The following is a 27,970-nucleotide window of genomic DNA, read 5'->3' as shown; positions in this document are numbered from 1 at the left end:
AAATACCTGCAGAAGAATACGCCTTGATATGCGACTTGAGGAAGCAAAATCAACTGTAATCAAATGATGACAAATGTCTCGTTCACTACTGCGATGTACGACTTGTGGCGCGGATAAAATTGGCTTCAATACACTAATTTACAAAGCGACATTTGAAAAATACGTACACGCTCTGAATATGTGATAATTCAGAGGCTCAAGGACGGGATTAACTTCGTCAAGTAAACAACGAACAGTTGGCAAATTCTCGAAGAAAGCTTGCAATTCCATGGGCACGATAAAGAAACAACTTCAATTCAGCAATGCAGAAAGTTAATGCATATTAATTGTTCCACTTTGAACGCGCAATTTCGTCCCCTCATTAATTCATGTTTCACATTAAGGAATGGACCCTCAAACTATGCAATTCACCAGCTAAGGCGGGAATCGGGTCCGCTAATAGTAGATTTATTCTCCAGGCCACAACAAGCACCTCATCAAACTCAATGGGAGACCAAAGTGTTGCATAGCACAAGTATTTGTGATCCAAGCGAGTTAATAATGCAATTTAGAATTACTCATACTAAAATTTCCTTGATGCGTACTTCAGGAAAAACCAATTTAAGTGTACCTATTTATAAATGCTAAACACGTAGATCAATGGCAATGAACTAGCAACCCAGAGACAGGTTATAAATTTATCGCCACAATCTTGAAGAAACCTACCAAAACTACAAAAATTTGGTGGTTTAAAGATCCCAAATAAGGTTACGATTCAATAAACACCTCTTACCTTACGCCAAAATCGGACGTCACACGAATTCCAACACAAGAAACATTCACCGCCACCGCCGCTGAGAATCGCCGCATTACTAGCGGTGACCCTCCTAAAAACCACTATGACAGCATGCACCAGCGCAATGACTACACACACAAGATGCCGTACTCGACAAATGGGAAGAAAGACTTGGACACAGAGCGTGAGAGCCAGGAGAAGCCATATGTCAAGATGCGCAACATCAGAATCCGACGTTGTAGCAGTCACAGAGGTTGGAGTGGGAAGAGAAGCAAGAGCCGAGAGAGTGATAGCAACCGAAGCACAGAGGGTTGCTTGACGAAGTCGTTTAGAGATGTGCGAAGTACAGAAAACCTTTTGAAGATGATTTCCACGACAACGGATTAACCCAACGGTACAGCAGATAAGAGTGCCGAGGTGAAGGAAGGGCTGTTGGCTGAGAAATCGTGCAGTAAGTAGACGAGCGGTGGTTAAAGCCGTAGCGGTAAAAGAGATAGAGAAAAGGATGGCGAAAAAGAGGCGCAAATGCCAGAGGGAGAGGGGCGGAGAGAAGGTGGAGTTAAAAAGGCGAGAGATGGCGCAGGTGCGACGAATCATACTGTAAAGAAAGCACTATTCCAAGAGCTGAAAATTAGTACAAATGCAACTTTTTCGAGGCCCAAGGACTAAGACTTTAAAACGCTACATCGTGTACTGATCGGGGAATTGATTTTGAAGGGATTACGACCCTGAAAGGTATTACTATTTGGACCGAAAAACAAACACGCATTGTTTGGTTCACCCTTTAATATGGTGCTTCAAAAATCATAAATATTAAGCTTTTTTAAAAATATAAAAAACATAAAACAGCAAAATGAGGAATATTTCTCATATATTTAGAACTCGACCTACCCCAATTTTCTAGCAAAATATTTTCACGAAATTTATAACTACGTGCTCTATGCTAAGCAACATGAGATTAATAATAAAAAGGGGCACAAGAAAGGCGAGTTATGCCACTGGGATTTTGCAGCCCACTCGTGCAATGCTTCAGCCAGATATTATGTCCTTACAGTTATAATTTGTCTTGTAACTGTTCCCCAATTTACCAACAATAAAAATTTTCGGACTCTTACACATTCGCCAACAGTTGTCATTAGCCAAATAAGGTGTGAGATTTAGCCCTTGTGGCCCCAAAAATCCATTTTCAAAGCTGCAAGTCTGATGTAGGCATAAAAGCTATAGAGTGGCGTGGGTTCGTTTGGGAAGAAAAGTCGTAGAAATTCTCTCTACGGCTGATTTAAATTTATTAAATCAAAATAAGTACTAGATCACCCATGTTTTTTGGATATTTTGAGATGCAGAGTGCCTGAGTATATAAGAACCAGAGGGAGTTTACACATTTTCGTTTATCAATTTGCATAGTGTTATGTAATAGGGTCATAGATAAACGAATTTGAATTGACTAATGGAATTCGTGTGATCGCTTATCCGTTGGTTAGGTGCCCAGTGGCTGTTGAGTCGTGCTTTATTGATAGAAATGAGTATTAAACTAGTTGCCACTGACGAGGCCTTCAAAGAAGCATTCAAAAGTGCATCGGACGATTCAGCTCGCCTTGTGGTTTTAGATTTTTTTGCCACATGGTGCGACCCTTGCACTGCAATAGAACCTGAAGTTGTCGAACTGAGTAGACGTTTCCCCTCTGTTAGTTTTATCAAAGTTGACGTTGATACATGCTCGGTAATGATACAGACAGTGGAGCTTGTTTCTCGATTCCATAGTTGATCCAATTGTCTTATTTAGGAATGTGTTGCAAATTTCGGTGTCGTTCAAATTCCAACTTTTGTCTTTCTCCGTGGTGGGCAAACTATTGAAACAATTCGGAAACCGGATATGGAACTGTTGCGTGCCCGCCTCAATGAATTAACAAAGTCTTCTGGTCCTCCCGCAGCCTCTTCTTCCATTCCAGCCACATCAGCTCCCACTATTGCTCCTGTTCCTGGTCTCGTAATTTACCCTGGTTTTTTTCTCATAAATTCTTGTTTTTAGATGGATCTCGTTTCGATGCTTGACAAGACTCGTTGCGAGTGTCTCAATTGCCATAGCGACCATGGGCTTGAATGCGCTTTGACTAAAGATATGTCCTATCTCATGTCTGACGCAGATGAACAGGTAAATCCATTAAACTCGGTATTTTTTTAATCCGTTTGTTTTCTGAATAATATAGGTCTAATAGTTCATGTGCTCTGATAATACCTAAGGTCTTTTTGCATGATTTGATGTACCACTGCTTAGGATTTTTTGGCTAAAAAAGGTTTGATTTTAAGTACACTGGAAACATGAACGGTTGAGTAAATGTATCTTGAACCATAAAGTTACTTGATGGTTTGGCCTGCTGTCGACTAGTTCTAACCTTAATGTTAGATAATTCTCCATTGGTTTGTGAACTGAGTAGTAAAATGAGCATTGGATCTTTTCCCGTTTGTTTAATTGTAGCTCATCATCTTCCTCACATTTAATCAACTAGTCAAGCTGCACTCTCTCAGAATCACTGGCCCTGAAGGTTCGCCCGTTCTCACTCCTTTTTTATTTTTTGGTTTAAACCGCGCTTGCAATGTCATAGCCTAGAAGTGGAAGTTCTTATGAGTTGTTTGGTTTATAGATTGAAAAGCCTATTGGTTTTGAGTTGATATGGCATTAAGATCACCAATACGATACGAATGTGTAAACAGCATATCTCATCTGCCTATGATGACCTGTTTTATAAACAGCGAAGCACATGTAGGATATTCCTAGCATGAGAGTCATTAGCTTGTTTTAGCGTTTGAGCAGCTGTTGACTTGGTTCATTTGGTAGTGCTACTATTGAGATCATACTGGAGCACAAAACATCCGGGTTTTGGTGGTCAGTCTTCTGTTGAGATTTTGGTAGCAAGCATGTCACGTCAAGCTTATCGCATCGTGGATTTCTATCAATGAATAAGTAATTGATCACCTGTTGCATACTTTACACCTTACTTATTACCGGCATAGAATGGAGAGCAGGATTTGTCTGATGATCGTTTATCCAGCATACGACTAGTTGAGTTTAATTCTCTACTTAGTGAGACGTGATTAAGCAGTCCCTTGATTAATTTCTTGTCAGGGCACTTTGCCCACGTATCAGGATCTCTATTTGCGTGTCTTGATTTTTGTAGATTCGGGGCCAAAGAACATCAAGATCTTCACTAATCAGACCACCACACCGGACTTTGATGCTTGTGAAGATGCAGCACCGGTTCAGGCATTTACGTAAGCGATCTCCCTTCCCCGATTAATGCATAGCATTAAGCTGAGTACTGAGTCGCGTTAAGCACATGACGTTTTTGAAGCAGTGAATAATACCAGGCGTCCAAAATGTTGCATGACAATCACATCACACAACTTTTCAGAACTTACGAAATTCATACTTTTTTACATCCACGAGCCCCACCTATGTGTAGCTTCATAATTGAATATACACCAGTGAATCAGTACAATGCTTCTTAATGTGCTCCCTGCTATTTCCGTCCAAATTTGAACCCTTACTTCCTCAACAGCCGGTTGAATTAACCTGATGAAGCTGTAGAGGCCAATTATCAAGCCTGTTGTTGGGCAGTTGGGGAATTGCTCACTATTTAAATTACTTGTAATGTGAGCTAGCTTTTGTGCCGCGGAATTAGACGAACGCTCGCATCACGGCGGATGCGAGCGAGTCCTCCTGTCCTATACTAGATGTGTTGCCTGAAGGAGTCGTGACAAGTGAATCAGGGGGAAGAATGTGCAAGAACACATATCTCAAGTTTCTGCGGGACTTTGCCGTAAGAAAGTAGGCAAGGTTGATGATGACATTCTCTTCAGGCACCAAGAAAAGGTGCTCACCTCATGCGGAATCGCATAGGTAGTTGGAAAGTGAAAGCGCGGTAGAATCGGCAGCGATTGGGGCTGGGTTCCCGATTTCCGGTGACTAAACGCCGTAACAAGAGGTTAGTGGGGCAGACTTTGTTTCGTGGGTGAGGAATTGTAGATTGAAGTAATGGTGATTAATTTAACAGGCGACTAACTTCTCTGGAGGTCTTCTTCAATAAACCTGCCCTTTGAGATTGGATTGATTCAATCTGGGGTGTGTGCGTGTGTGTGTACCAGTTTTGCTACTTTCCGTGGCTACTTTGGCAACCATTCCTCTACCGAGTACTCACAAGGAAATCCATCGGCACAGTACTCAAGAGAAAGGGTCTGTTAAACTTTATGCCGCTTGAAACCTGCAATGTGCTTGTCCTGAACACAGAGTACTCTGAACTGCCCCCACATTGCGGAGATGGAGAGTGGATCAGTGTTACTAGACCACCAACGCTAAGTCATGGAGCATTCAAAGACTGTAACGTTTTCATCCTCCCCTTTCAGACTTACTCCGAGTCACCTCAAAGCCTCGTCCCTTATCCAACTGAAGTACGTCAGGTTCCAGAATGTCAACAGTATCACCGTGAGTTTGGTGAATTCGCTTTACCTTTTTTTTCTCCCTGATGCGCTTAAAGGTTCCTTGCATCTTTGAAGCTTTGACATGCTCACCTAAATGAGAGCAAAGAATCACTTTGGTAGGGGTTTTTTTTATTTCTATTTTACTTACTTCCATGCTAACTTAATTTGAATGGTTTGCCATTGTCTGGTCATCATTCCCCTCACCTGAAATGTCTTGACATGTTCCTTCGTTTTATGCATTCTCATGCGGCCTGACATGCTGTTCGTACTTCCACCACTTCAATCCATCCATAAGTCATTGCGGTCTTCCAATCTGCCTTCTTTCAGACAATGCCTCCTTTGTGCGGGAATGGCGTTCATTGACGGGCACATTCGTTTTTTCCCTTTTTTGGGGGCAAGGGTGAAAATACTTCTGCGTTAGTTGGAGGCAGCGTAAATTCCCATCTCAATTTATTTTCAGGATTCAAAAAGCTAGCTTTTTTTAATTTCTTGCGTTGTGTAAAGCCTAGCAATAATGATGAAGTTCTGTCTCAAAAGGAAATCGGCTACTAGCATCCACACGTTGTGCAGCTCCAAATCGAAGAAGTACCCACCCCTAGACCCGGCACAGCCCACATTCCCTCAGTCAATGCGTTTGTAACGCATAATTTGATGCAAACGATCAGCTCTAACTGATGAAGAGCACGTGTCACACATATGTGACGCCGGTAACTGTACCCTCGGATATCAGGAACGCCACCTTTACATCTTCGGTTGAATTTCTTCTCCCACACCCTCCGTCACCTAATCAAGACGTGTAGAATCGGTTAGACTTCTCCGATGTATGATTTCTAATCTCCGAGGCACTTCTTCATCTTGCTAGTTTTTCCTTTTGGAGACGAGTCTCCACTACCTAGCAGCCGGTGACAAAAAGTTTGCTGCGTTTTTTTTGGCATGACTCACGGAAATCACATCTGGTAACTTTTAAAGGACTTACAAAATTCACATGCTTTTCTACCTTCACGGGTTCCACTTGTGTGGACCAGTGCAATGCTCTTTCTGCCCTGTTTTGAACCCTCAAGTCATCAGCTGTTGGTTGAAATAGCCTGATGAAAGTGCTTGCAACTAGACCTGGTTTACGAGGTGAAGCGAACCCAGTTGTAGAGGCCTTGCATCAAGCCTGTTGGGTGGCAGTCGGAGAATTGTTTGCTGACTGAATAACTTGTGGTGCGAGCTAGCCTATGCGAGGCGTTCCACTCACTGTCCGTTGCACAGATCTGCGACACATATCACTTCATCGTGAGAATGCTCCGCTTCGTGTGTACGGGGGATAAATTACTAGTGGAATAGTTCATTAGGAGCGAATTTACTGTTGAAGGCCCAAACAGTTGGTTCTGAGGGCCCTTTTTGCAAGGCCGTCCATAACCTCGTATCCTATATCGCCGTGAAACTTATCCACAAGAAAATTTGCCTCCAGAGGCGAGGGGAAAGGGATGAAGGGAGCCACCGTCTCCTCCTCTGCGTTCTCATATTTCTCCAAGCCTTGTCCCCCTTTCTCCGTATGTTCGTAGGAAAGCGAGGTGGAGACGGAGGCGGTCTTCTAAAAAGTGGACCTCCCGGGGACCTGACTTTTGCTCGTTAGTCATTTCAGCTGGCTAGGTTTTTTCCGCCTCACATTTCATCAAAGGTAGGTTATTGCATTAATTTGAGCCCTCCTTTGTTCATAGATGCCAAAAATTTTCTCCATCTTAATTAGCCAGTTTGAACTACGCAGGAAGTAAGTTCTGAAGTTACATCCGCCCTTCGAAAATTTCAAAGGGTCCTACCGTTGATTGAAAATACATCTCTTGCAAACCCATCACTCAATAACCCGTTTTTCTCAATTTAATTGCCATTCCTGATACCTTTTGACAAGTAATAAAGGGGAGGGGGCATCTCGTGGAGTTGAGTCTCATTTTCGTTGCCTTTTGATTGCCAGATCTTCATTCAAGACAACCAACAGGGTGTGGAACAAACTCGCATCACAAATCTCATTCTCTATGGCTGTCCGGTGCAGAATGTTACCAACATGAATGAGTTCAAACGGGTACGTCTATCACTACACCTACCGCACTGCCTTGCTTCCACCATCACTGCTTCGAGAGACGCGCCCAAATCGGAGCGAGACTGCTGATTTGGGGAAAAAAAGGGCCCGACTTTCTGTACACAGTCTCCTGTCACGCACAGTTTTTCCTATCCCGAAGGCAGTTTTTTGCACGGACGGCTGAATCACCCTTTGGTGCGCTTTCTGAGGTAGAAGACGCTCGCAGGTGACCCCGACCACCGTGTCCCACATGCTCATTCCAGCCTCACGACAAGTTACCCAAGCTAAGATATTTAACCTCCAAGGAGGTAGGCTGAGAGTCGCCATGGGCGGGATCGTCAATCACGGATGCGCGGTCACACTGTCGGGAGTTTGGCCACCCCATCGTCACATCGTACTGTGCTTGTAGTCCTCTCCATAAGTGGGTATCCACCCACAATTAGCCACTGCCACTACCATCATCACATTGTCGGTCCTTTTGAGTACCGTAAAATTAAAAGTCCCAGCTTGACTCAAAAGGAGCATTTGCACCTACGAGCGGGTAGTTTTCTAACGCTTTGGTTATTGTGATGTGTTTTTAGGTTGCTGGACAGAAGGGCGAGGCGCACAGCTAGGCGGAAGTGGAGGGCCCAATCCTGCGCCATCTTTACTACTGCTAGACCGAGAGCAAAAAAATAAATAAAAGAACATGAAAAAGTCATTCGAAGGTGTTTTTGGCCTCTCTAAAGTGCGTCTTGGCTGCCGGCCAAAGTGAGGGAGGAAAGCGGTTTTCGAATTGGTGATAGTCATCACCTAAAAATAGGCGGAAGAGTTAAAGGGGAAAGGGCGGACTCACTTTGGCTGGAAGTGGACTTGTCATCCATCGGTTTGGCCAAGGTCTTCTCTAAAATGCGAGCCTGTGATAGAAAAAGGGCAGGGAGTAGTGGTAGTCGGCAGTACGCCTAACTACTAACTTGAAGTTCATGCTAGCGCCCGCTCACGCAGAATGCTATGGTTAAGCGAGCGACTCTTTTCGGTCGAGAATGATTGATGGAGGATTCCCATGTCATGCCGTTATTGGTTAAATGACAACGGACTGAACAACTGTTTCAATCCACCCAATGACAAGCAGAGCATTACAAAGTTGGCTAAACCGTAAAAAAGAACATCAGCAGTGTGACATACTACTGTTACTCCAGGTGTCATGCATCACTTCAAGCGTGACTAAGGCAGGGCATCGCCAAGTCCTCCGTCGTGGCTTCTAGATGCAAATTGCGAACGTTGAAACCGCCAATCGGGTGATGTAAGCCAAAGTAGTGATATATTATTGACTCGCAGGACTAGAAAATTCATTTGATAAAGTGAAATGAAGTTTAGGATGTGAATGTCATGACCCTGGCACGACTGATACTACTCAAATCAGGTAAGTACGTTGCATCCAAAGTGTGCCGCCGCTTGAGTTTTAAGGCAAATCTCAAGAGGATACACAGCTGCTGCCTCAGTTAGTCTTCAGTAGAGTAATTTGAAGGGGATTTGTGGTCGCTTTGCTTCGTTAATTATTAGTCAAATGTCGGAGATATGGTGCGCTACTGAAATTGAGCAAGTAGCACAGATAACGAAACACTCCTCACTCAGTAACATCGCCGAACTTGAAGTATTTTCGAGGAAAAAGCCCGTGCGATTATTACGATAAGCTATTCTAAAACCATTTAGCTTAATACGTTTTCTCTAAACAAAAGAATAAGTCAAGTAGCTGCTGAAATCAGTCGGACAAGTAGTACAAGCTGAGCACGCCGTTATCACATACGTGATTAAGTGGATAAAAAGGAAGAGGACTAATAGTACAAAGGACCTCACAATTCTTCAACCTATTCAACGACAAAATGACAAGCAGGGCATTACTAAGTGGACTGAACCGTAGGAAAGACGTCACCATTGCGACGTGCAAAGCGTCACAAAATTCACCAACACGGTTTGGCCAACTAGACGCTGAATCGACAAATCGACAACCTCTCTAGAAACGTCAACTTAAGTGCTACATATAACTCCATTCTACTTGACACCCGACAGGTCTACGTGTCATTATCGAGAGTGACCAAGGCGGAACATCACCGAGCCTTCTACTGTGGCTACCGGATGCGATTTCACGGACAATTGTATGGGTGACTAGAAGCTAATTACACCATTTGAAACCACCAGCCGGATGATGCCGGGTCACTGGTGGCAAACCACGATAAGTTATTAATACGCAGGACCAAAAAGTAAGTAAAACTGCCACCAAAATCTATTTGAAGAGCGAAATGAGGTTTCGCGAAATCGAATTGATGAAAACCACAGCGTCAGCACCCTCTGTATACTAGCATGCTATCATTCCGGCACGGCCAATACTACTAAAATGAAATAAGCATTCCGCAGCTAAAGTGAGCCGCTGCTTTAGTTTTAAGTCAAACCCCAGCAGAATGTATAACCACTACTGCGGTTGGCCTTCAGTAGAGTACCTTGAAGGAGACTTATGGCTGCTATATCTGGTCAATTATTATCTAAATATTGGCAATATGAAGTGCTACTGAAAACAGGCAAGTAGTGTGAGCACCAGAACACTCCCCGCTCAGTAATATCGCCCAACTCAGACTATTCTCGAGGAAAAAGCCCAGGCGGGTTAGCTAATTCAATAACTTTTCGTTCAACGAAAGATAGCCTGAAGCTCCTGCTGAAATCAATTATATAAGTAGCCAAAAGGCAATAAATCTAGGGTCAACATCGGCGCAAAGCTGAGAGAATGTGAAGCAGTTTGATTGAAGACACTTCAAACATGAAACGTAAGTTGCCACAACAAAACTAGGCTGTGTCAATTCAACCACATAATCAAGATGGTACTAAAAACGGAGCACGACTGGTTAAGCAGATGGAGGGTCGAGTCAACTGGATGCTTTGCAGATCTACTCTGACACTGTCAGGCATTTTCACAAGATGCAGTCATAACATTCTGGAAAAAAAACTGTGAGCCCCTATAGGCGATCTGTTTTCAGCAAACAAACACTAGGAGCAAGTGCTCCAGTCAATTTTGGTTCATTTCTACTTAATCAAATAGGCAAACCAAAACTGCAACAAATCAGCGTCATGACCCGTCCCAATTTCGCACTTGAGTCATCAGGTAGCCATAATACTACAAAACAAATCAAGCGATTAGACTGCACCTCAATGAAGTTTGCAAGCAGCGCCGGATTCAAATGCACAGCAAGCAGGGCAGTGTTAGTGCTGCTACCACCCGCATCCTTAGGGGGGAAACAACAGGCGATCAGTGTAGGAAACAGGATATCTGCCAGCACGGGTTGGGAGAAGTAATTCAACGGGAGTTGGCATAGTTGCAGAAGCAGTGGTGTCACAGACTGACCGTTGACACATAAACGCGTCTGGTTGTCAAGGTGACCCAATGTTAGGTAGCCCAAGCATATAATTGCTTCATGTAGAATCAGAACTTGGTGACAGCTGTCACTAGAGGAGAAAATAAAAGTTGTAGTTGCAAGTCATCAGAGGCTGGAATATACCGGATAGAAAACGTACTGGTCAGGAGGAGTGGCGCACCTCCTTTGTAATGCTTCAGGTGACGATAATGGCAATGATGAGGGGCCCTCTTTAGGCGTAACCTTGAGGCCAACCTCCTTAGCACCACTAGGAATGAGTGCAGATGCATTTCGACGACTTTTACCCACCAAACAGCCACCCGACGCCGAAGTGGTGGCCTTATTAAGGGTTGTGATGGGAGCAGGAGAGGGCACATCTTTTTCTACCTCAGACTCGTCCTCTTTTGGTGCGCAGATGGAGAAAAGGAGGCCCATAATGTGACGCACTTGTATAGACGTCGAATCATTGCTGACAATTTCCTGGTAAAAAAAACAAGAGCTACCTAAATGAGGTCTGAAAGTAGCTTCCGGAGCTGGTACTGTTGGAAGACGAATATTTAGTCAATTATTGAGTGGAAAAGAATGAGGGATTACTGGTGCAGGAACGAAGGCTTTACAAGTACAGAAACGTTAGAAGCAAATCAACTGCCTTAGTGACCCGTGAAAGCTGGAAATCTCAACACAGGCAAGATTAAACAGTGATTTGCCTTAAGAGTCATCGTGACAGGTACTTCGCGTTACAAATTGGAAGGCTATGTTATCCACCCAAAATGGCCTAAAGTTATTTATATGATGGATTAAGATCCTTATCAGGCTTTGGATCTAACAAACTGTTCCAATAACAGTCGCCAACTTCTCAATGCAGCCTTCACGATCTGGATGATTCAAAACTCTTGGAGTACAACCATTATTGAATCGTAGATGATGCGATTGCTAACGATATTGTTCACAATAACATAGCAGTGAATTTGTTGATGTCTGCCGCCACTAAGCGAGCCATGAATTCAACACGAATAAGGGTCCTCTCCAAAATGCTCGTGGAGATCATTTTGGAAACCATGTGAATATTTAGGGCGGTTCTATTGAAAGAAAGCATTATAATGGTGCCACTACCGAAAACGTGTATAAAAATCCCACAAAAATAAGTTAAACAGCTTCAGAGATTTTGCATAAAGCTCAACAAATTTTGGTATCAAAATTTCCACAAATGCTAACCTGAATTTTAGGCAAATTCACCAACGACGCGCAATTAATTAGTCGCAGCGCATTCAAAACAATTTCAGCCAATCGCGCGTTGAGTGAAAACTTCTGACCAATCGCTTCACTACCATCATGACAATCACCTGCACGAGGATTTGCTGACATTTGAAGGGTGTCATAGAGGAGCGAAACAATGCCAAAAACCTCGGTAGCTGCCACCGCATCAAAAAAGAATGTCGGATCATCAGTGATTTCGGTTGAACTAAGAGAAAGAGAACTGCGTGTTAGTTTAGAGGCATAAAACTTATATTGTCAAATAGAGGGAAGCACCGCTCTTACCCCTTCGGCTTGTCGGCACGCTTGCTCTTTGCAGAGGGTATAATCCGAACAAGAGCAGTGAGAAGTTGGAGACTTTTTAGAGCTACTTCTGGTCCCCTGTCAATTAGTTCAGGACTGCTGGAGTCCAATGGACAAGTCAATTGAGAACTTAAACTTGGTAGAGAGAGAAAATTTGTCAGAACTTCCATCAGACCGGAATTCACTGCGTAGGCGACGAAGTCCTGCATCAAAAATTCAAAATAGATTATAGCTTCAATAAGCAAGTACATTTTTCACGAAAAATTACATCAAGCAGACAGAAAACTAACCGACAGACAGGCAGCAGTGAGGTTGGACGCTTTCTTCGATGGGGGAGTAGCCGTAGCGGTGGTAAGAGTTGGTGGGGACGATTTTAGTCCACGACTTATAACAAGAAGGCAGGAGAAGAGAGCGCAAATAAAACCCATCTCTTCCAATGGTTTTCCATCACCTTTTGGACATTGGGGTTGTTTTACCTCCTCCCACAGTTCCATGACTTCCAGCCGCTGAATACAAGATGGAAATTCGTAAAGATAATTGAGAAGGAATTCCATTGAGATGTCGAGTAACTAACTCACGCTCAATTTCACGGTTAGACAGTCGAGAAGAAGAGTTAGGTCACAATTAAAAAGGAGGTGCCAGGAGCAGAGGGAGACCTTTTGGCAAATTGAGGTCAGTAATTCGCATGCCAAAGCAACAGTCCTGTTGTTGAGAGAAAAATAGTACTGATAAATGTTGGCATTTCAAGCACTTTGTTAAACCACCCTCCTCAAATTGTAAAAATTTCTCCTGATTACCTGGTAGGAACGACAGGAAAATCGAAATATCTTTGACAACGCGTCAAATCGATTAAGTTCACGAGAACTGATGGCAAGTCCAGATGGTAGCAGCACAGGAGAGACGTCTAGAAGGAATAACAAAAGACAAACAGGCAGAGAAGTTTGAATTCACACCAATTCAGGTCACATACTACTGAAATGTGGCATAGGTGGACAACTGACCTCGTCATTGGCCAACCGCCGAATGGCACGAAGGGCTTTCTCCATAGCCGCTACACGCGAGGCTACCCACGGTCCTGACTCCGGCAGATTGCAGTATCTTCTCGCTTCCTTGATATGTTTTTGAAGTCTAGAATGGCGTAGGAATGAAAGGCATCCGATTGCTTACTGTGCTTTTTGCGGACAAGAGGGAGCCAACTTGTCATTCACAAGTGGTGCCTTGCGATAAAGAATGCTTCTGAAGCAGAAAGAGGTAAAACAAGACGACTTATTTTCATCCAGTAAAAAGGATTATTACAAAGCTCAAAGTGAGGCGCCACCTCGCATTCATTCGCTGACGCACAACATCCAAACGTTTAGCGAGAAGTTTCTGACGTTCCACCTCAGCTGATCTCCGTTGTCGCCGTAGGCGTTCCTTCTCATCCGCCTCCTCCTGATGCTTTAACGATGTCGGCAGTTCTATGAAACAAGCCGCGTTGAGACGATCGATATCCCATCTATCGCTACGCCGCAGACAGGCGGGGAGAGAGGTGAGCAGGGCATTGCGGTGTTCCTGCGATTCAAAATGCGAGACGGAGTCCACCTCAACACGACAGAGACGACACCAACCACGCCGGTGATATTGTGAATGCCGTGGTAACGTGGCGGTAGTTGTGTCGTGTTGTGGAGCAGACATCTCGAGAGCTTTGCGTCGAATGCCGCTCAGGGTCTCCTGATGGCGGCGTTCGCATTCAAGTTGCTGAGATACATAAAGCACTACTTAAAAAGGAAGTAGACGATATTCCGTTCATCCATTTGAACATGAGCCACATCCGCCGATTCCCTGTAATTCATACAGCACTTCGTGGAATCGAAAAGCAGTTAATAATTTATGCATATGTCTTTCGGAATGAATAGGCGAACGTTGCGAAAAATTCCAGGACAGCGGGCATCAGATTCGGGAACCACCACCTATCGACTAATCCTACATCTCTCCCAAATCATCTTATTCATCCTTAGTCCAACCATCTACCGATTTTTGATCCAACTATTACAGACCCATCTGTCAATCAAAAGTGGACCCACCTACTCATGTTCAACCCATACTTCCTGAATCAAACCGCACTGGATCCATCCTTCCTCAAATCCATCCGCCCAATCGAAATCCATTAACCGAGACATGTGTGTGACGCAGGTAGTAAACTCAACGGCTTCCTGAACCTATATTCCCATACCATAGAATACAGGCAGAACCTGATAGGCCTAAATGAAGGTTGTCTGTTCAGCAAACTGGAGTTAATTCAATTCCTCGATTGTGAAAACACGAGCCTCTGTGCTAATGTTGTTGAAATAACATTTAAAAACGGTGCGATGGCAGAACAACTCATCTCTTAGAAACTATTTTGATATAATACCAAATGTATGGATGTTTAGATAAATGAGAAGTGTACAAACTCGGCGCCATCAGCGTCACAAATATGCGACGTATTGGTTTCAGTAAATCATGGGTTAAAAACAGATTAAGTGGATTTAAAGGAGTGAAAGAGGTGTAGGATTTTGATGTTCCAAGGTAACCGGCACTCCTTTCGTCGTTTTAACAGCACGAATTTTGTGGCCCTCAAAGACCAATTTGCTACAGAGCTCCAGGTGACAAACGTGATCACCTTGTAAATTGACTTCGTGCTTTACAATAGCCGCGTTTCCAAAAATAGCTCCCCGCAAAATACCACCAATAGGCACGCTTTAGTAACTCACTTTACGCACGATTTTCGACCTCAACTCCTCAATGTGTTGGCGCTGCTGTTGCTCCAAACTAGCCAGTTTCATTTCACGATGTAATTCGCGTTCTCTCGCCGCCGCACGTCGCACCAATCGAGTCTGTTCGCCCCGCATTTCGATTTCGTGCGCTCGGGATATCCAGCGTGCCTGGAGCTCGTCCAGGCGGGCCAGACGAAGTGCTTCCAACTCTATTCGTCGAAGCTGAAATGGGTAAATTCCAGAAACCAGTGTCTTCCAAATACCAAATGGACGAGTTGGAAGACAATATTACTAATTTGTAATTCAGTAGGGTCGTTGATGAGAGTAATCTAAAAAAAGTGAATACGGTGGCACAACCAGCTTAATAAATCCAAGGAAAGTCACGAGTCGGATTTGATTAAACAATGGATAGGAAAGAAAAACACTCAACCACTTTCTTAGGATTAAATTTGATAAGTTGTCCACTTACACCTACACTGCCCTCGGACTACCCAGAGGCAGCGAGATAAAGGGAACAGACAAAACCAGAAGTAAGAGATACCTTAGCGGCTTCTTCTCGCTCCGCCTTCTCTTCCAAACGCCTACGCCGAACTTCAGCTCGTTCTCTTAGTCTTGCACAAGAAATTTCATGTTTTGCAAAGATCGTGTGCTGCTTTTGCTCTGCCTCCAGACTCTAAAAACAAGAGGTATAGGAAAGAACAAGAAATTGACTCCTCAAACGCCATTCCTTGGGCGGCAAATAGCGGATTCGGAAGTAGGCTTTAAGCAAGCGTAATACACATTTGGGCTACGGGAAAAAAACAACTCTTACAGAGAAAGACAGTAAGAAGCACCTGAATAAATGCAATTTCTCGGCCCTTAATCTCCTCATCGTGTGCCTTTAATATGCGGCGCTTTAACTCTGCCCGTCGATTGGCGTCAGCTACGAGAAGACGTTGCTCGAGGAAGTTGCGACGTTGTTGAATCAGCCGAAGTTTCTGCTTCCGAACTTCCTCCACCTGAATTAAAGTAAATAGAAAGATGCTGGCTGCATAAGTTAGATGTTAGAAGCATTGGGTAGGTTAGTTCAATGTGACACTAGTAAACTCACCTTTGACAAAAACTGCGATGTAGTAAATGTTGCCAATGGGCAATTAAATAACCATTGATGGGACAGTCAACAGTAGTACTTAAAATTGATATGAGTACTGCACATTAAATAGAATGTAACTGCAAAATTTTAGATTTGTGTGGGAAATAAACAAAAGCTTTTGTGCCATTGCGAAGGTAAAGAAGTGCTTAATAGTATTCAGTCAAAGCCGCTACGTAATTTTTCCAGTACCAACGGTACTACTAGAACCTAAATTAGTAGCAGTATAGGTGGGGATATGACGAAAAAGTTGGCAAAATTTATTCACCAAATCAACCAGTGAAGCAAAAGAAGTTGTCAATGGCAATCCAGCGTTATGAGCAGGGCACAAGTGTCACCGTCTTTAAGCAAGCAAAACGGGTTTAAGGGTGCAAATTCTCCATCATTGAAGGAAATACAAAAAAGAGGGCAAAAGTTAGCAACTCATTGGCCACCAGCACCACCACCCAGGGAAGTCCGGATCTTAACTCTAAATTGTTCTAGTTTTTGACATAATTAGAATAAAAAGTCAGTTATAAATCAAGACGTCTATATGCGCGTAACCGGATTAAATCCTGAGGGCAAACACAAGATAAAGCCGGTTTATACATAAAAAATAGAATAATAGGCGGAACACAAAGAAATCGGCAAAAAATGGATACAAACACTAATGTTTTATCAGTTTTGGGACTTAGAAGTAGGCAGTTCCCTCTCAGAGTTCGGAATAGCGATACTACTTAAAGGCTATGCCAATGACAATTCAGTAGAATCGATAAACCATACAGAAGATAAAAATGTTCAATTACCTTCTTACTGAGCTCCCTCACTCTATTAGACCGCTCTAGTAGATGTCGTTGACGTAGAAATCGCGCTCGTGCCTGCTTGGCCTCAATTTCCTGGATGGAGCGCTCACATCTAACAACAGATTGATAGGAGAAATGGAATGACAAAAAACATTACTTAAAAACACCTGAATCAGACAATAATTAAATTTACCTTCCACGATTCTGCGCCAGAAGTTTTTCATGCATTTGCACACCTCTGCCGGGAATTCTTGGTTTCCCGGCTCCCAGAAGATCACACCCAGCACTAAGAAAATCACCTCCCGCTCCATCCGTTGCCACAGCAACTGATCGTCGTTGGGTCTCTCCAGCACAGGCACAACAGACGAATGGAGTTGCAGTGGAGTCAGCACCACTAGTGGAAGATTTTTTGCTATTGGCGCCACCTAGCTGTCGCAGTGAAGCCTCCTCCCGTCCTAATTCGCTTCGTAGAAGGCGTTCGGTGGAGGCCACAGACTTTATCGCTGCGTCGAAGTGAGTTTCCTCACCTTCCTCCACATCTTCTTCCTCGTCAACATCATTCAGAAGATCCTCTTCGTCGGAGCCCCAGGCAAGGGCAGCTGCGGCTGCGGTCGAGGAGGAGGGCGGTGTAAGGGTGGTTGGGGAGAGGTCAAGGTCAGCGAGAACTCGAAGCATGATTGGTCTGCCGGGTGATATCTTCCGCTCGTCCCAGGCGAGACTTGTGGGTCTGAAATGAGTAGGTGTCTACTTTTAGGCGATATCAACAAATGAATTTGTTCTCATTCAGCCTTTAGCACTGCCTGCCAAGGGACGCAATGATCAAGGACGTAATTCCAGTAATGCAATAGGCGACATCTACTTCTGTCTCCTGGACGATTACAATTTATAGAAAAACAAATGAAGCAAAGGAGTCACCACAAGAAGCATCGTCAATGAAACTTAAAGGATGAAGTGTGTCTTATTGATACGGCTTTCCAGCACCACCAGTTTGGCCTCCAAAGATAACTGGAAGCAGTAAACGAGCAGCAATAGCAAGCGAATTCAATATGATCAGGCAACAAAAATTCGTCATGGAGATATCATGGCAAAAATCCCAAAGAAAAAAGCACCCACTGTGAGCGGCCATCACCTCAGTCTCAAGCTCTGCAATAGAATATTTAGCAACTGAAGTGAGACTGAATCAGAGGAATTTGAAAACGTCAGTCCATTCACCTGGAAGGCATCTGGTGTATAGGATGGACCACCTTCACGTCCTAAGAAGACGAATAAAACAGCGAGAGGTGGCTCGACAGCGCTGAGAGAATACGAAGTAGAGAGGAGAAAAGAACAGCGATCATCACTTGAAAGCGCCCTCGGGCGATGCCACATTAGCGAATTTCTCACAACTCAGTCCACAAAGAGTATCCATCAAAATTCAACAGATGCGCCACAGATGTTTGGTCTGGACGGGAGCTAACTGCAGGGAGTCAAACACAACCGTCCAGATGTTAATGGAACCACCCCTACAACCTCTTCCGTACATCTAACTCATTCATCTTGAAAAATTAGTAGAGGGAATAGGTGAATGCGTGTCTCCTTTATGTGGAAATGCGTAGACAAGTCCCTATTGTCCGTAACTTACAAGAATGCTACTCCACATAGAGGGCACAATCGACCTAACCACCTGCCTACTTATTACAAAATAAGTAGATCAACGACAACCCATTTCAACTGTGTAGCTAGGTTTTAACCTCTCTAATTGGGAGATGGGGTCACGACGCTTGGAGCAAACACAACTGCATCGCCCTTAGCTCAGGTCTCAAACGCAGATGGACAATTTTTCGCCAAACAAAAAGTTCTAATCAAATGACCGTATTCAGCGATAGAAACTATTCATAAAACGACAAACCACCGTAATACTTAAGCCGAGCTGAAGATTCCAACTTTTTTCCGGCCATACAGTGGGCTGCTGTCGGAACGACACTTCACGCAGTAGTAGCAAGTGATGCGATTGGAATTGTCGATTCCAGACATCATTAATCACTGTGACGGGCAATAATGGTAACTTGTGTGTGAGCGCACGGAAAAGTGGGTGGTGAGGAAGGAGGTTTCCGGCGTACAAAAAAGGAAATTCCGTGGACAACTGTTTGTATTTGCGGGAGACCTTGAGCACAGAGGTATACTGATGGGCCGCTCAAGGCGGCTGCCAAAGACCGTCTCTCGGCGACGATTCCGGCTGCGGTGATTCCGTTACCAGCCTACGGGTAGTAGTAATTTCTGTTAACCTGTCATAGTAAAACTGCATAAGAGGCGATCCTTTCTGTGCAAACGATAAATACAATCAACTATTGATGTTAGGCATTCCAGATCTTGACAAGCACAGAAGAAGTGAACAAGTGAAGGGGGGTTCGGCAGTACTGGCAAGCCCTCTTTTATCAAAGCTTCGGGGATGCACGACGAATGCTGGAATTAGGATATGAACTTATTGTAGACGCAAAAGTCCCAGGGTTACTTGGAGCCCCCCTCTCAAACGGTAAACTAAAATGATTCTCAATATCCGTATTCAAAAAAATTTGCAAGTGTTTCCGGAGAAACAACATTACCTCTTCAAGAGGCTAAGAGGCAGCGGAATGATGATATTAATAAACAAAATTAAGACGATGGGAAATTTCTACTCTGTTTAAAACTGCGAGATGTCGTGCTGCAGTTAAAAGAGACAAAAAGCCCTCCCACACTTCACAATAGTACAGAGGTGATATGCGGTTAACCCCCCATGGGTATAAGGAGAGTTTTTTTCAGTTGCAGCTTCACATTAACCTTTGATGTTAATTAACCGACGCGGGCCCTTCGGTCCTCGCAGGCATGGCATTGGCCAGACAATTTTGCAATAAAAAGCTCTAAGAACAGGAATGCCACATGTGCATGCCCGACAGCTGTTAACACCAAATCGCCACGGACAGTTGGCGGTAAAACAGCTATAACAGAAGCAAGGATGTATGTTGGTCGAGAGCAATAGTCAAATGCATTTTTTTATTCCCTGAGGCTAAAACACCTGCGATCAATGCCGATCCAGCAGAACAAAACTGCACTAAGACGGAGAAGTGGAGACTTTTGCCTTTATCGCCACCGCAAGAAGCCCAAAGTAACCTGGATAAGATGTCTATCTTAGTTAATTCGATTTTAAAGCGTCCATATTCTCTTGAAGATAGGTAACTGAGAAAATTTGGGGAAAGATGGACCAGCCGTCTGCGAAGACAATCAGGAGATAAGATCAAAGCTGTGGAAATTTTAATAAAGCAGTTTTTACAGCCTTACACATCAACAAACAAACCTTGATTAACGCCTCGGCACACGAAAACCCATCTTCATATCCTCAACATTTAATGAGGCAAAGATTATTCAAATGTTACTCTATCTTTACAAATATCCAAACCACAAACCAGCATACAGGAACAATACCCCTACAAAAAGTAGAAGTAAAAAGAGTGGGGCTCATGCCGCCGCAATTATAGTCTTCTCTCAAGACTTAAAGTATTTGAGAAGAAACATTCTAGTTAGCTCCAAACAACCACTTTCTCAGTTTCGAAAAGCCACGCCTTATCAAGATACATGACAGATAAGGCGGAAGGATGCACATATTTTCAATCACCAAAGCTCTACAAATTAATGAATTACTTCTGTAAACAAAATTCGATATACTTAAGTCAAACTAGTAACTAACACCTTTGAAAACATGTCAATAAATACGGTAAAAAATTAACGAAACACATCCGTAACACCTACCGTATTCCATCATTCGAAATTTATTATTTGGGATGATAGTTTGCAATATTTAGGCAAAAACAAACAGCAATCAAAAAACCTTATCAGATAAAACGTAACTTTCACATGTTAAGCAGGCGCTCATGCAAATAGCCCAAAATCCTTTTTAACGTACCATCCTTTTTGGCATAGATAACACACAAAAAGCAGGCCTTGGGCTCACCTGTTTCCGAACTGTTGAAGTAGAGACATCTTCTCAATTAGTGACTTAAAATCCTGCTCGCTATGGGTGAGGATCATAATCACCTCTTTGCATCGCATCTCACACTCATCCAATTCACATGCCGCATAGATCTCATCAATTGTTCGTTTCAACGTATCCAGCATTTGACCCCAATAGAGGGCGTGGTAGTCTTGTCGTCTCCTAGCTAGACTTCGTTGTGAAGTTTCCCGGGATGAGGCAGACGAACGGTCCGAACTCGCAGTGGCTCGGCTTTTTGTGCTGCCAGAATTCCCGGCTGACGATGCCCGAGAACCCGAACTGTAGTCCCCATGGTGACGCTTTGACAAAGATACCCGGTTGGAATCTGCCGAAAAGATGTGTAAGCAATGATACCTTGGTCATACCTTCACATGTCTCAGAAAAAGGAAGGTTGTACTTTACTATATTGCGAGCTTGCGTGCCCTCGCGTTCAACTTTGAGTCGAATCCAATCGGTATTGGAGTCGAGGGACTTTTCGAAATGAGGAGCTTTATAGCCGTCCATACGAAAAAAGAAGCGCTGGATACATAGAAAGGTCAACAACCACCCACCTATTCGCAATCAGCGGCTTAAGTTAATTTGCCGGACTGATTTATACAGTAAGTGAAACAATAGTGACTTCCAGATCAAGTGATTAAATTACCTAAATAAATTACATACAGCAAACAAAACATAAAGTTTTAGTCTTAGAATATGGCAAAGCCTGTAACTACTAGAGCTTGGCAGCCCTTAAATTCTGCATTTTGTGCAATTTTGTAAAGCCTCATATCATCCAAACTGGAGATTTATCTCGATTGCACAAACATCGCTTTTAGGATTATCATGAGCACAATTTTTGTGCAGCTCCTATTATTCTCATCCGGAGGCAAGCCCCAGCTTCTTGATTTGAACCAGCATCCAAATCGAGCCTCAATTTTATTTACCAGCACATCTACTTGCAAAATAACCATGTGTCAAAAAATAAGGATCGTTTCTTAACTTGCTGTAAGGCCACCTTAAAAAGAAACAAACTACCGCTTTTCGAATCCATCCCATTAAGTACCACACTTTGCTTATGATACTACCGTTAAGTTATACAAATGCTTAGGAAGCCTCATTTTCAATGATTTCGTGGGAAATTTATGAACAATTGTGGCGTCCCGAGACTGCCTGAAGACGAAAGAAGACACAATACTTGGGCAGAATATATATATTCAGCACGGAGAAGGTATCTGGGCTACTGGCATGGCCCAAAGGCCAGCCCACCCGGCGAGGTACAAGGGGGCTAGTTCAAAGTACAAAGTGGCGCCTCACCAGAACCGAGGGATAAACCACTATCGTATTACACAATAAACTACCAAACATCAAGATTGTATGGATGTGTTGAGGAGAGTAGAAAGGACGAAGGTGAGTCAGCTAACAGAAATCTTGCGTTCAGGAAAAAATACTACCAGTCAGGCATTATTACTGTTACTTTTGTCAAGTTGTAAGACAACCGGTATGTTTTTCTTGTTCCTTCTTTCGTCTAGGGACTTGTTCAATAATGCACAATCTTTGATCAAGAGGAGTCTTTTCTTTATTTTACCCCTCTGCATTCAATTTCTTGACATTGAAAAAGAGCGCAATGTTGGCGGAAATACACCCCATCTTCTCCAATATGAGGTATCACTGAAACTTAAATTTTTAGGTGTAGTCATAAAGAGCTATGGCATAGGCGATTAGGACTTACTTGCAGGGGATGAAAATACAAAAGCTACCGCAGCTAGGGAAACATTAAAACAAAATTTGAAGCCGGTATCCATATATGGTCATCAGACCATACCAATGAGGCAAAAAAATCGTACGCAGAGACTGATTTGACGCATGGTTAAGGGCAAATTGCCTACCATAACACCTATTTTTGTGGTAAGTTGTACCATGTAGAATGTACACTGTAGTTATTTCTCCCCTTTAGCGCCTATAGAAAAGCTTTTCTCACTGTATTTGCAACACTGGTTGATAAAGGAGAGAATGAAAGCAGTCTTTCGCCAGTTCATCACTTTTCAACCATATTTTTTGAAATATTTATGTCTCAAAAGCAACCATGGATGCATGGATGGATGCAAAGTGGTTACGGGATGGATGAAAGAATGTGGAATGGATGGGTGGATGGAAGGATACCGAATGGATGGGTACGAGATGGATGGATAGATACAAGATGGATGAATGGTTAGTTGTAAGAATGGATGGCTCCATCCGATATTTTTTTTCATCACAGTCACCTGCAATTCACTCATATCCTCCAACGCCCCATTCCGAGCTCCATTTCCTACTTTAGCATTTGCTTTGACAACAACTTATGCCATTTCGAAACAGGGCGCCGAACTTCAGTGGCACTCGATCCAGCGCCGCTGCACACCCTCATGCATAATAGCATCGAAATGTAAAAGCCTAGCAAGTAATTATCTTACATGTCGTTGCTATGGCACCAAGGCTAACGTAGATTTCCTTTCGAATCCTGCAAAAATAACCCCAGCCCGAAAATGCAAAAAGCTAATAGAAAACAAAAAACTTACCAACAAATTGACAACCACTGTCATTTAGATTGCCCCATTCGTCAATCAAAGATTGCCAACGATAAGAAATAAGTAGACCAGGCACCTCAACGATTACTTATCATAATTTATTCCGAGTTTACGGATACTAATGTACAGTATGTCTCCTTTGACAGCTTAATTTAGCTGTCTGTAACAAATCCCATGCTGTCATCATGGCGACTCTGTTGCTACCACGAATTAGGAGCAGTATTAGGATCAAATAGCGCCTTACCTTTGAATCAAGGCATGTGTCTACCTCTAGAGTTTCCACTAAGATATCTCCTTAATTGGATAAGGTCAATTTAAAGGATGTTACTAAGGCATGTTCCGTACGGCTATGCTAAATACTCCAAATCTGCAACAGCATTCCATTCACTTCATCTTCATCCACCCTGAGTCCACCTATACCCTGCGGATACATCCCCTTACCCGATATGCCACGGAGACATCCTCGTATTCATTTGTTTCTTTACCATCTTTTCACTTAAGCACTTTTACAGACGCCAGTCATTGACCAGCTACGCAACTTCAGGATGAGTAAAATCAGAGTACTTTATTTACATCCAATGACCTTATCGCTTAAAATAAGTCAAATCACATGGCTGGCAGATAGAAGACTCTTTTCCTTTTCTTTTCAAGTAATCGTTTTAATTGATTGACCAATTGTCTTCTTTGCTAACTCCTTTTCCATGGAGCTGCAAAATAAAACATAAATTGGGCCAGCAAGGTCAAAGCATCTTATCTTTATAAAAAACCCGATACAAACATGTTATGTAACTACTTTGTTCAAATATCTTTGTAAAAATGACAAAGTGGAAATTTTCCGAAATGTCCATTCCCCTTCTCACTTTGACCCTTAGATAAATCGCTGGACTCTACCTGTGGAAAGAAAACTATCAATTGTACGAATACGACCAGAAGCCGCTATTTTTAGACCCAAACCAGCGGATACCGGATGCTCAGTAGAACAATAGGTTCTTACCACTTTATTCACGGGAGAGCACAGTAGCTCTGTGTTATGAAAAATGCGTTCTTCCTGCAAACAGAACGTAACACAATCTTCTCAAATACATGTAATTTCAAAAGCCCATGCAAAAGATATATTAATTACGCGCCAAGAATGCCACTAGAAATTTTTAACTATTGTGTTTGATTAACAGTGTTGTAATTTTAGATTTGCGTTGTAAATACTCAGTTTTACCTACTTCTGTCTCCAAATCGACGAGTCCATCAGTGTCAAAAAGTATGGTCTTTAGCATTTCCATTTCGCGTTTTTGTCGCCGCTCAGCCTAAAGAAAAATTGGCTGTTCACTTCAGTGATCAGGCGATAAAAAATAATTTAATAAAAACAAACTAACTCTTATTTTTCGAATGCGTTGGGAGTTGCGAATATCTTCAATGCTTCTGCGCAGTCTTGACTGCCAATTTCTTTCGTTTTCAACAGCCTTGTCAGTCAAAGTCCGAATGTATGCTTTCAGCGCTGCTTCCTGCCGTGATTTTCTAATTAACTCACTGCGAAAATCTTTCTCTGGGACTATTTCACCTCCTGGAGTTATCTGAAAACAGAGGTGACTTTCCATTATGCTAATACACTTTGTTGGTAAGATAAGGATTGGAACTAACAAAAAATGAACCGTAATTCTAACTTACTAGTCCGGATTTGATCAAATGTTGCTTAACTCTGGGTGAATTGAAAAAGTGAGCAAGATGGTGGTCAGCTAAGATGTTGTAATTTTCGAGAGAACTAAAGTCGTTATCTTCCAAAATGAAGTATTACACACTTCATATCAACTGTAACGCCGCGAGACCGCTCGCTTTGCATTCACCGGTTAAATAAGCCTCAGTCCGCAATAGAGTGTTTCTTATTCGGTTAAACAATCAAGGTTGTTAATATGACCCTAAAAACCGTTAGTTCTTCTGCAAAAAAGTGGCTTCATTGACTGCAAAGATATTAGTTGCAAATGCATTTATTTGCCATATGTTGTGACCAAACATATTCATTCCCAAATTCTTCTAATTAGTAGGGCTGGGTGAATCGAAATAAGCCAGGATGAAAATAACAATAAGCATTGCTATCAGCTAGCACACCTAAAAAGTAGACTCGAAAACGTGAAACACTTCAAAAAGTTGCCACTTTTATGATTCGAAATTTTATCATTGGTAGAAGTTTAGACGTGTCGAAAACGTGTCAAATACATTAAATTGTAGACTTAAAGCTACTTCACAACATCACAAATCATTTTTACGCATTTATGATGATAGCTCTTTATGTGTGCTTTACTCCGTGCGTCCAAGTCGCTGTAAGCCATCCTACTGGAAAGGCAGGCGCCTTATTAACAAATTAATAGGCCAAAATGCTTGCCCTTGTTCAGGGCAGACCAACTCTCGGGTATAGATGACGTCCATTTCATGGCAAGACCCACGATCCCCCACTGGCCATTGCCCTATAGGTCCATTTAAACAAACATATAGAGCAGGCTATTGGTATGGCCAGATGGCTGTGTCTCTTGGCGGTTGAACAACCTACAGTGTCTAATGTAGGTTGAGCATATAATTTAACAAATTACAAAATAACCACACTTTTCCCCTCTTCTCTAGGGCTATTCTCAGCACCTCCACATTTTAGTTTTAGACGTTAAAGAACACAATCTTTTCGGTCCTTTAAGTATCCTCTTCGTGGAAGGAATCTCTACTCGGGTTTTGTGTCGGCGGAGAGAAACTTGATCCCAACTTCGGTGGCACACATCGGCGACTCAATTGAAACTAGAGTTCGACCCCATCTGTAAACTGTAATAGCATAGGAAGAAGCGTAGGGATTTGAAATGTCTAAGGTTGGAGGATATTGCAGAATTTATTCATTTCTTATGCCGTTAGCTGAACACTAAAACGTTTGCCCAAAAGCAGAGCCATTTGATCGAAGGCAAATCTTCGGAAAATTTTGTTATTTCTCCTTGTTTCATTTATATTATTTCAGTGCGTATAGCTAGTACGTCCATGAGGGACGTGCCGCGTACTCACCGAAAAGACCTTTTCAAGCCGTTCAAGTTTAATTTAGCTTAGCTTGTTGATGTCCTTTTGCAGAACACGAGGATAGTGTAAGGATCAATCTGCAGCAGGTTCTGCTTTTTTATAAGGTCAACGGTTTTTGGCTACGGACATTCGCCGCAAACCTGTGTTCTGTGTGACGATTCCTAGAGATATTCTAATACCTTTTTGGAACCAATATGACACGGGGGTAAAGGCACTTGCTTTACGTAAAGAAATAATCTCCAGTTGTTCCTTGTAACGAAATCAAGTCCGGAAAGACAGCTAGATAACAGTGAAGTGAGGATTATGTGGCAGAAAATTAGAAGCAATTGATTTTTCTTGCCTACCCAGATTATGTGGTCCGCTACGCAACTACTTCCATGAACACCGATTTATACACTAGGTGAGCTCGTCGGAATACATCGTTACAGCCAGCAAACGCACAAACTGCCATTCAGAATTGAAACGCAACCGCAAGTGTATCAGTATACTCGAGAAACATTGACGACACTGAGGCCTAATGTTTCCCTCACTCTAAAAATCAAGGGAATGGTCTTAACCACCGGCTTCCGCATCGTTTTTTTTAATCATGAGGCCAAACAGGGCTTCCTGCCTCAGCAAATTGAAACCTTTAATCTGATTGGTCGAAACTGCACCAATCATTTTGTGGGAATCCGCAATTTTCTCAATGGCCAATCAAAATTACGATTAAAAAGCACAAACACAGCAAGCGCATCATACACATTAGCAATGACAGGTGATAAGTGAGTCAATGCAAGCAAGCAGACAGGCACGCATAGCACACCATCAGTGACCTTGAAAAAACAAAGAAAAATGGCTAATTCACTGGCGGTGTTTGTTTTACCGGAGCACTCACTATGGCAACAAGGTACTGTCAACAGCGGATAGAATGGATAGTCATGAACTCGCTTTTTCTTCGTGTCGCAGCAGCTCTGATTATGGCGGTTGGGATTGCCGGACTAATCGGGGGGACAGTGTTGTGTCGAGGCAACACCATTGAAATTATCAATGGTGACTCGGTTCAGGGCATCTATCCGTAGGTTGCCTTTCTTTAATGCTGATGAAATCTTTTAAAGTGACATTGGGATGGGCTCTACCATTTAGAGAGCAGGAAAATTATTGAATTTTACCCAATCTTGATTTTCGTGTCTAAGCGCGTGGTGACTTCTTTTGGCGAGAAAAAGAAGCGATTGCTGCACCATGCGCTCATAGCCACCATGCCCGGAATCGGCATTGACGAGTGTCAAATAAACTTTGGCACCATTAAACTGGCTCCCTGTGACTAAGACTTCTGTAACAGCGGTAAATGGGCTTCAAATCTTCGCGGAAACCATCCATCATGAAGAGAAACGAAAATGAAGACGGGGTTAGTTGCCATAAGAAGTTGCCACTACAGCGGGGGGGTTATATATTTATCGCGTGGAATTAGACACCGTTCCTCTTCTGATGAGGAAGTAATATGCGC

The 27,970-nt window shown here is 42.9% G+C and overlaps 4 protein-coding genes across 4 annotated transcripts in view; 1 reads left to right on the top strand and 3 right to left on the bottom strand. All coding sequences in view use genetic code 11, as the record gives it.

The window, feature by feature from the left end:
• The window catches only part of EGR_08046 (Ca(2+)/calmodulin-responsive adenylate cyclase), a gene marked incomplete at both ends in the record, with an annotated part of 32,875 nt that extends 31,503 nt beyond the window's left edge, over positions 1-1,372 (bottom strand). Inside the window, one exon of the mRNA XM_024497295.1 lies at positions 773-1,372. Coding sequence (XP_024348294.1) covers positions 773-1,372 — 600 coding nt within the window. The remainder of the gene's footprint in view (positions 1-772) is intronic.
• Positions 1,373-2,294: 922 nt separating this feature from the next.
• EGR_08045 (Thioredoxin-like protein) lies at positions 2,295-7,927 on the top strand (the record flags this gene model as incomplete). The annotated part of the gene is made up of 8 exons (XM_024497294.1): positions 2,295-2,495; positions 2,559-2,762; positions 2,805-2,927; positions 3,252-3,318; positions 3,952-4,045; positions 5,177-5,255; positions 7,209-7,316; positions 7,895-7,927. The coding sequence occupies 8 exons, from the start codon at positions 2,295-2,297 to the stop codon at positions 7,925-7,927; spliced, it is 909 nt and encodes a 302-aa protein (XP_024348293.1).
• An 83-nt stretch (positions 7,928-8,010) lies between these two features.
• On the bottom strand, positions 8,011-21,406 carry EGR_08044 (S phase cyclin A-associated protein in the endoplasmic reticulum; the record flags this gene model as incomplete). Its single annotated transcript, XM_024497293.1, has 19 exons — positions 8,011-8,105; positions 8,149-8,209; positions 10,490-10,787; positions 10,857-11,176; positions 11,912-12,158; positions 12,236-12,456; positions 12,544-12,759; positions 12,832-12,955; positions 13,051-13,157; positions 13,255-13,381; positions 13,421-13,489; positions 13,572-13,990; positions 14,986-15,210; positions 15,530-15,661; positions 15,822-15,986; positions 16,903-17,011; positions 17,093-17,626; positions 20,864-21,227; positions 21,268-21,406. 19 exons carry the CDS (start codon positions 21,404-21,406, stop codon positions 8,011-8,013), a joined length of 3,972 nt encoding a protein of 1,323 aa, XP_024348292.1.
• Positions 21,407-24,104: 2,698 nt separating this feature from the next.
• EGR_08043 (hypothetical protein) lies at positions 24,105-25,766 on the bottom strand (the record flags this gene model as incomplete). Its single annotated transcript, XM_024497292.1, has 6 exons — positions 24,105-24,152; positions 24,440-24,493; positions 24,663-24,746; positions 24,816-25,013; positions 25,108-25,214; positions 25,739-25,766. The coding sequence occupies 6 exons, from the start codon at positions 25,764-25,766 to the stop codon at positions 24,105-24,107; spliced, it is 519 nt and encodes a 172-aa protein (XP_024348291.1).
• Between the last annotated feature and the right edge of the window lie 2,204 nt (positions 25,767-27,970).

This window comes from Echinococcus granulosus (assembly GCF_000524195.1).
Source record: "Echinococcus granulosus chromosome Unknown EG_S00094, whole genome shotgun sequence".
In the NCBI taxonomy this organism is placed as follows: Eukaryota; Metazoa; Platyhelminthes; class Cestoda; order Cyclophyllidea; family Taeniidae; genus Echinococcus; species Echinococcus granulosus.
Note: the sequence above shows the minus strand (reverse complement) of the source record. Positions and strands in the feature narration are given on the sequence as shown.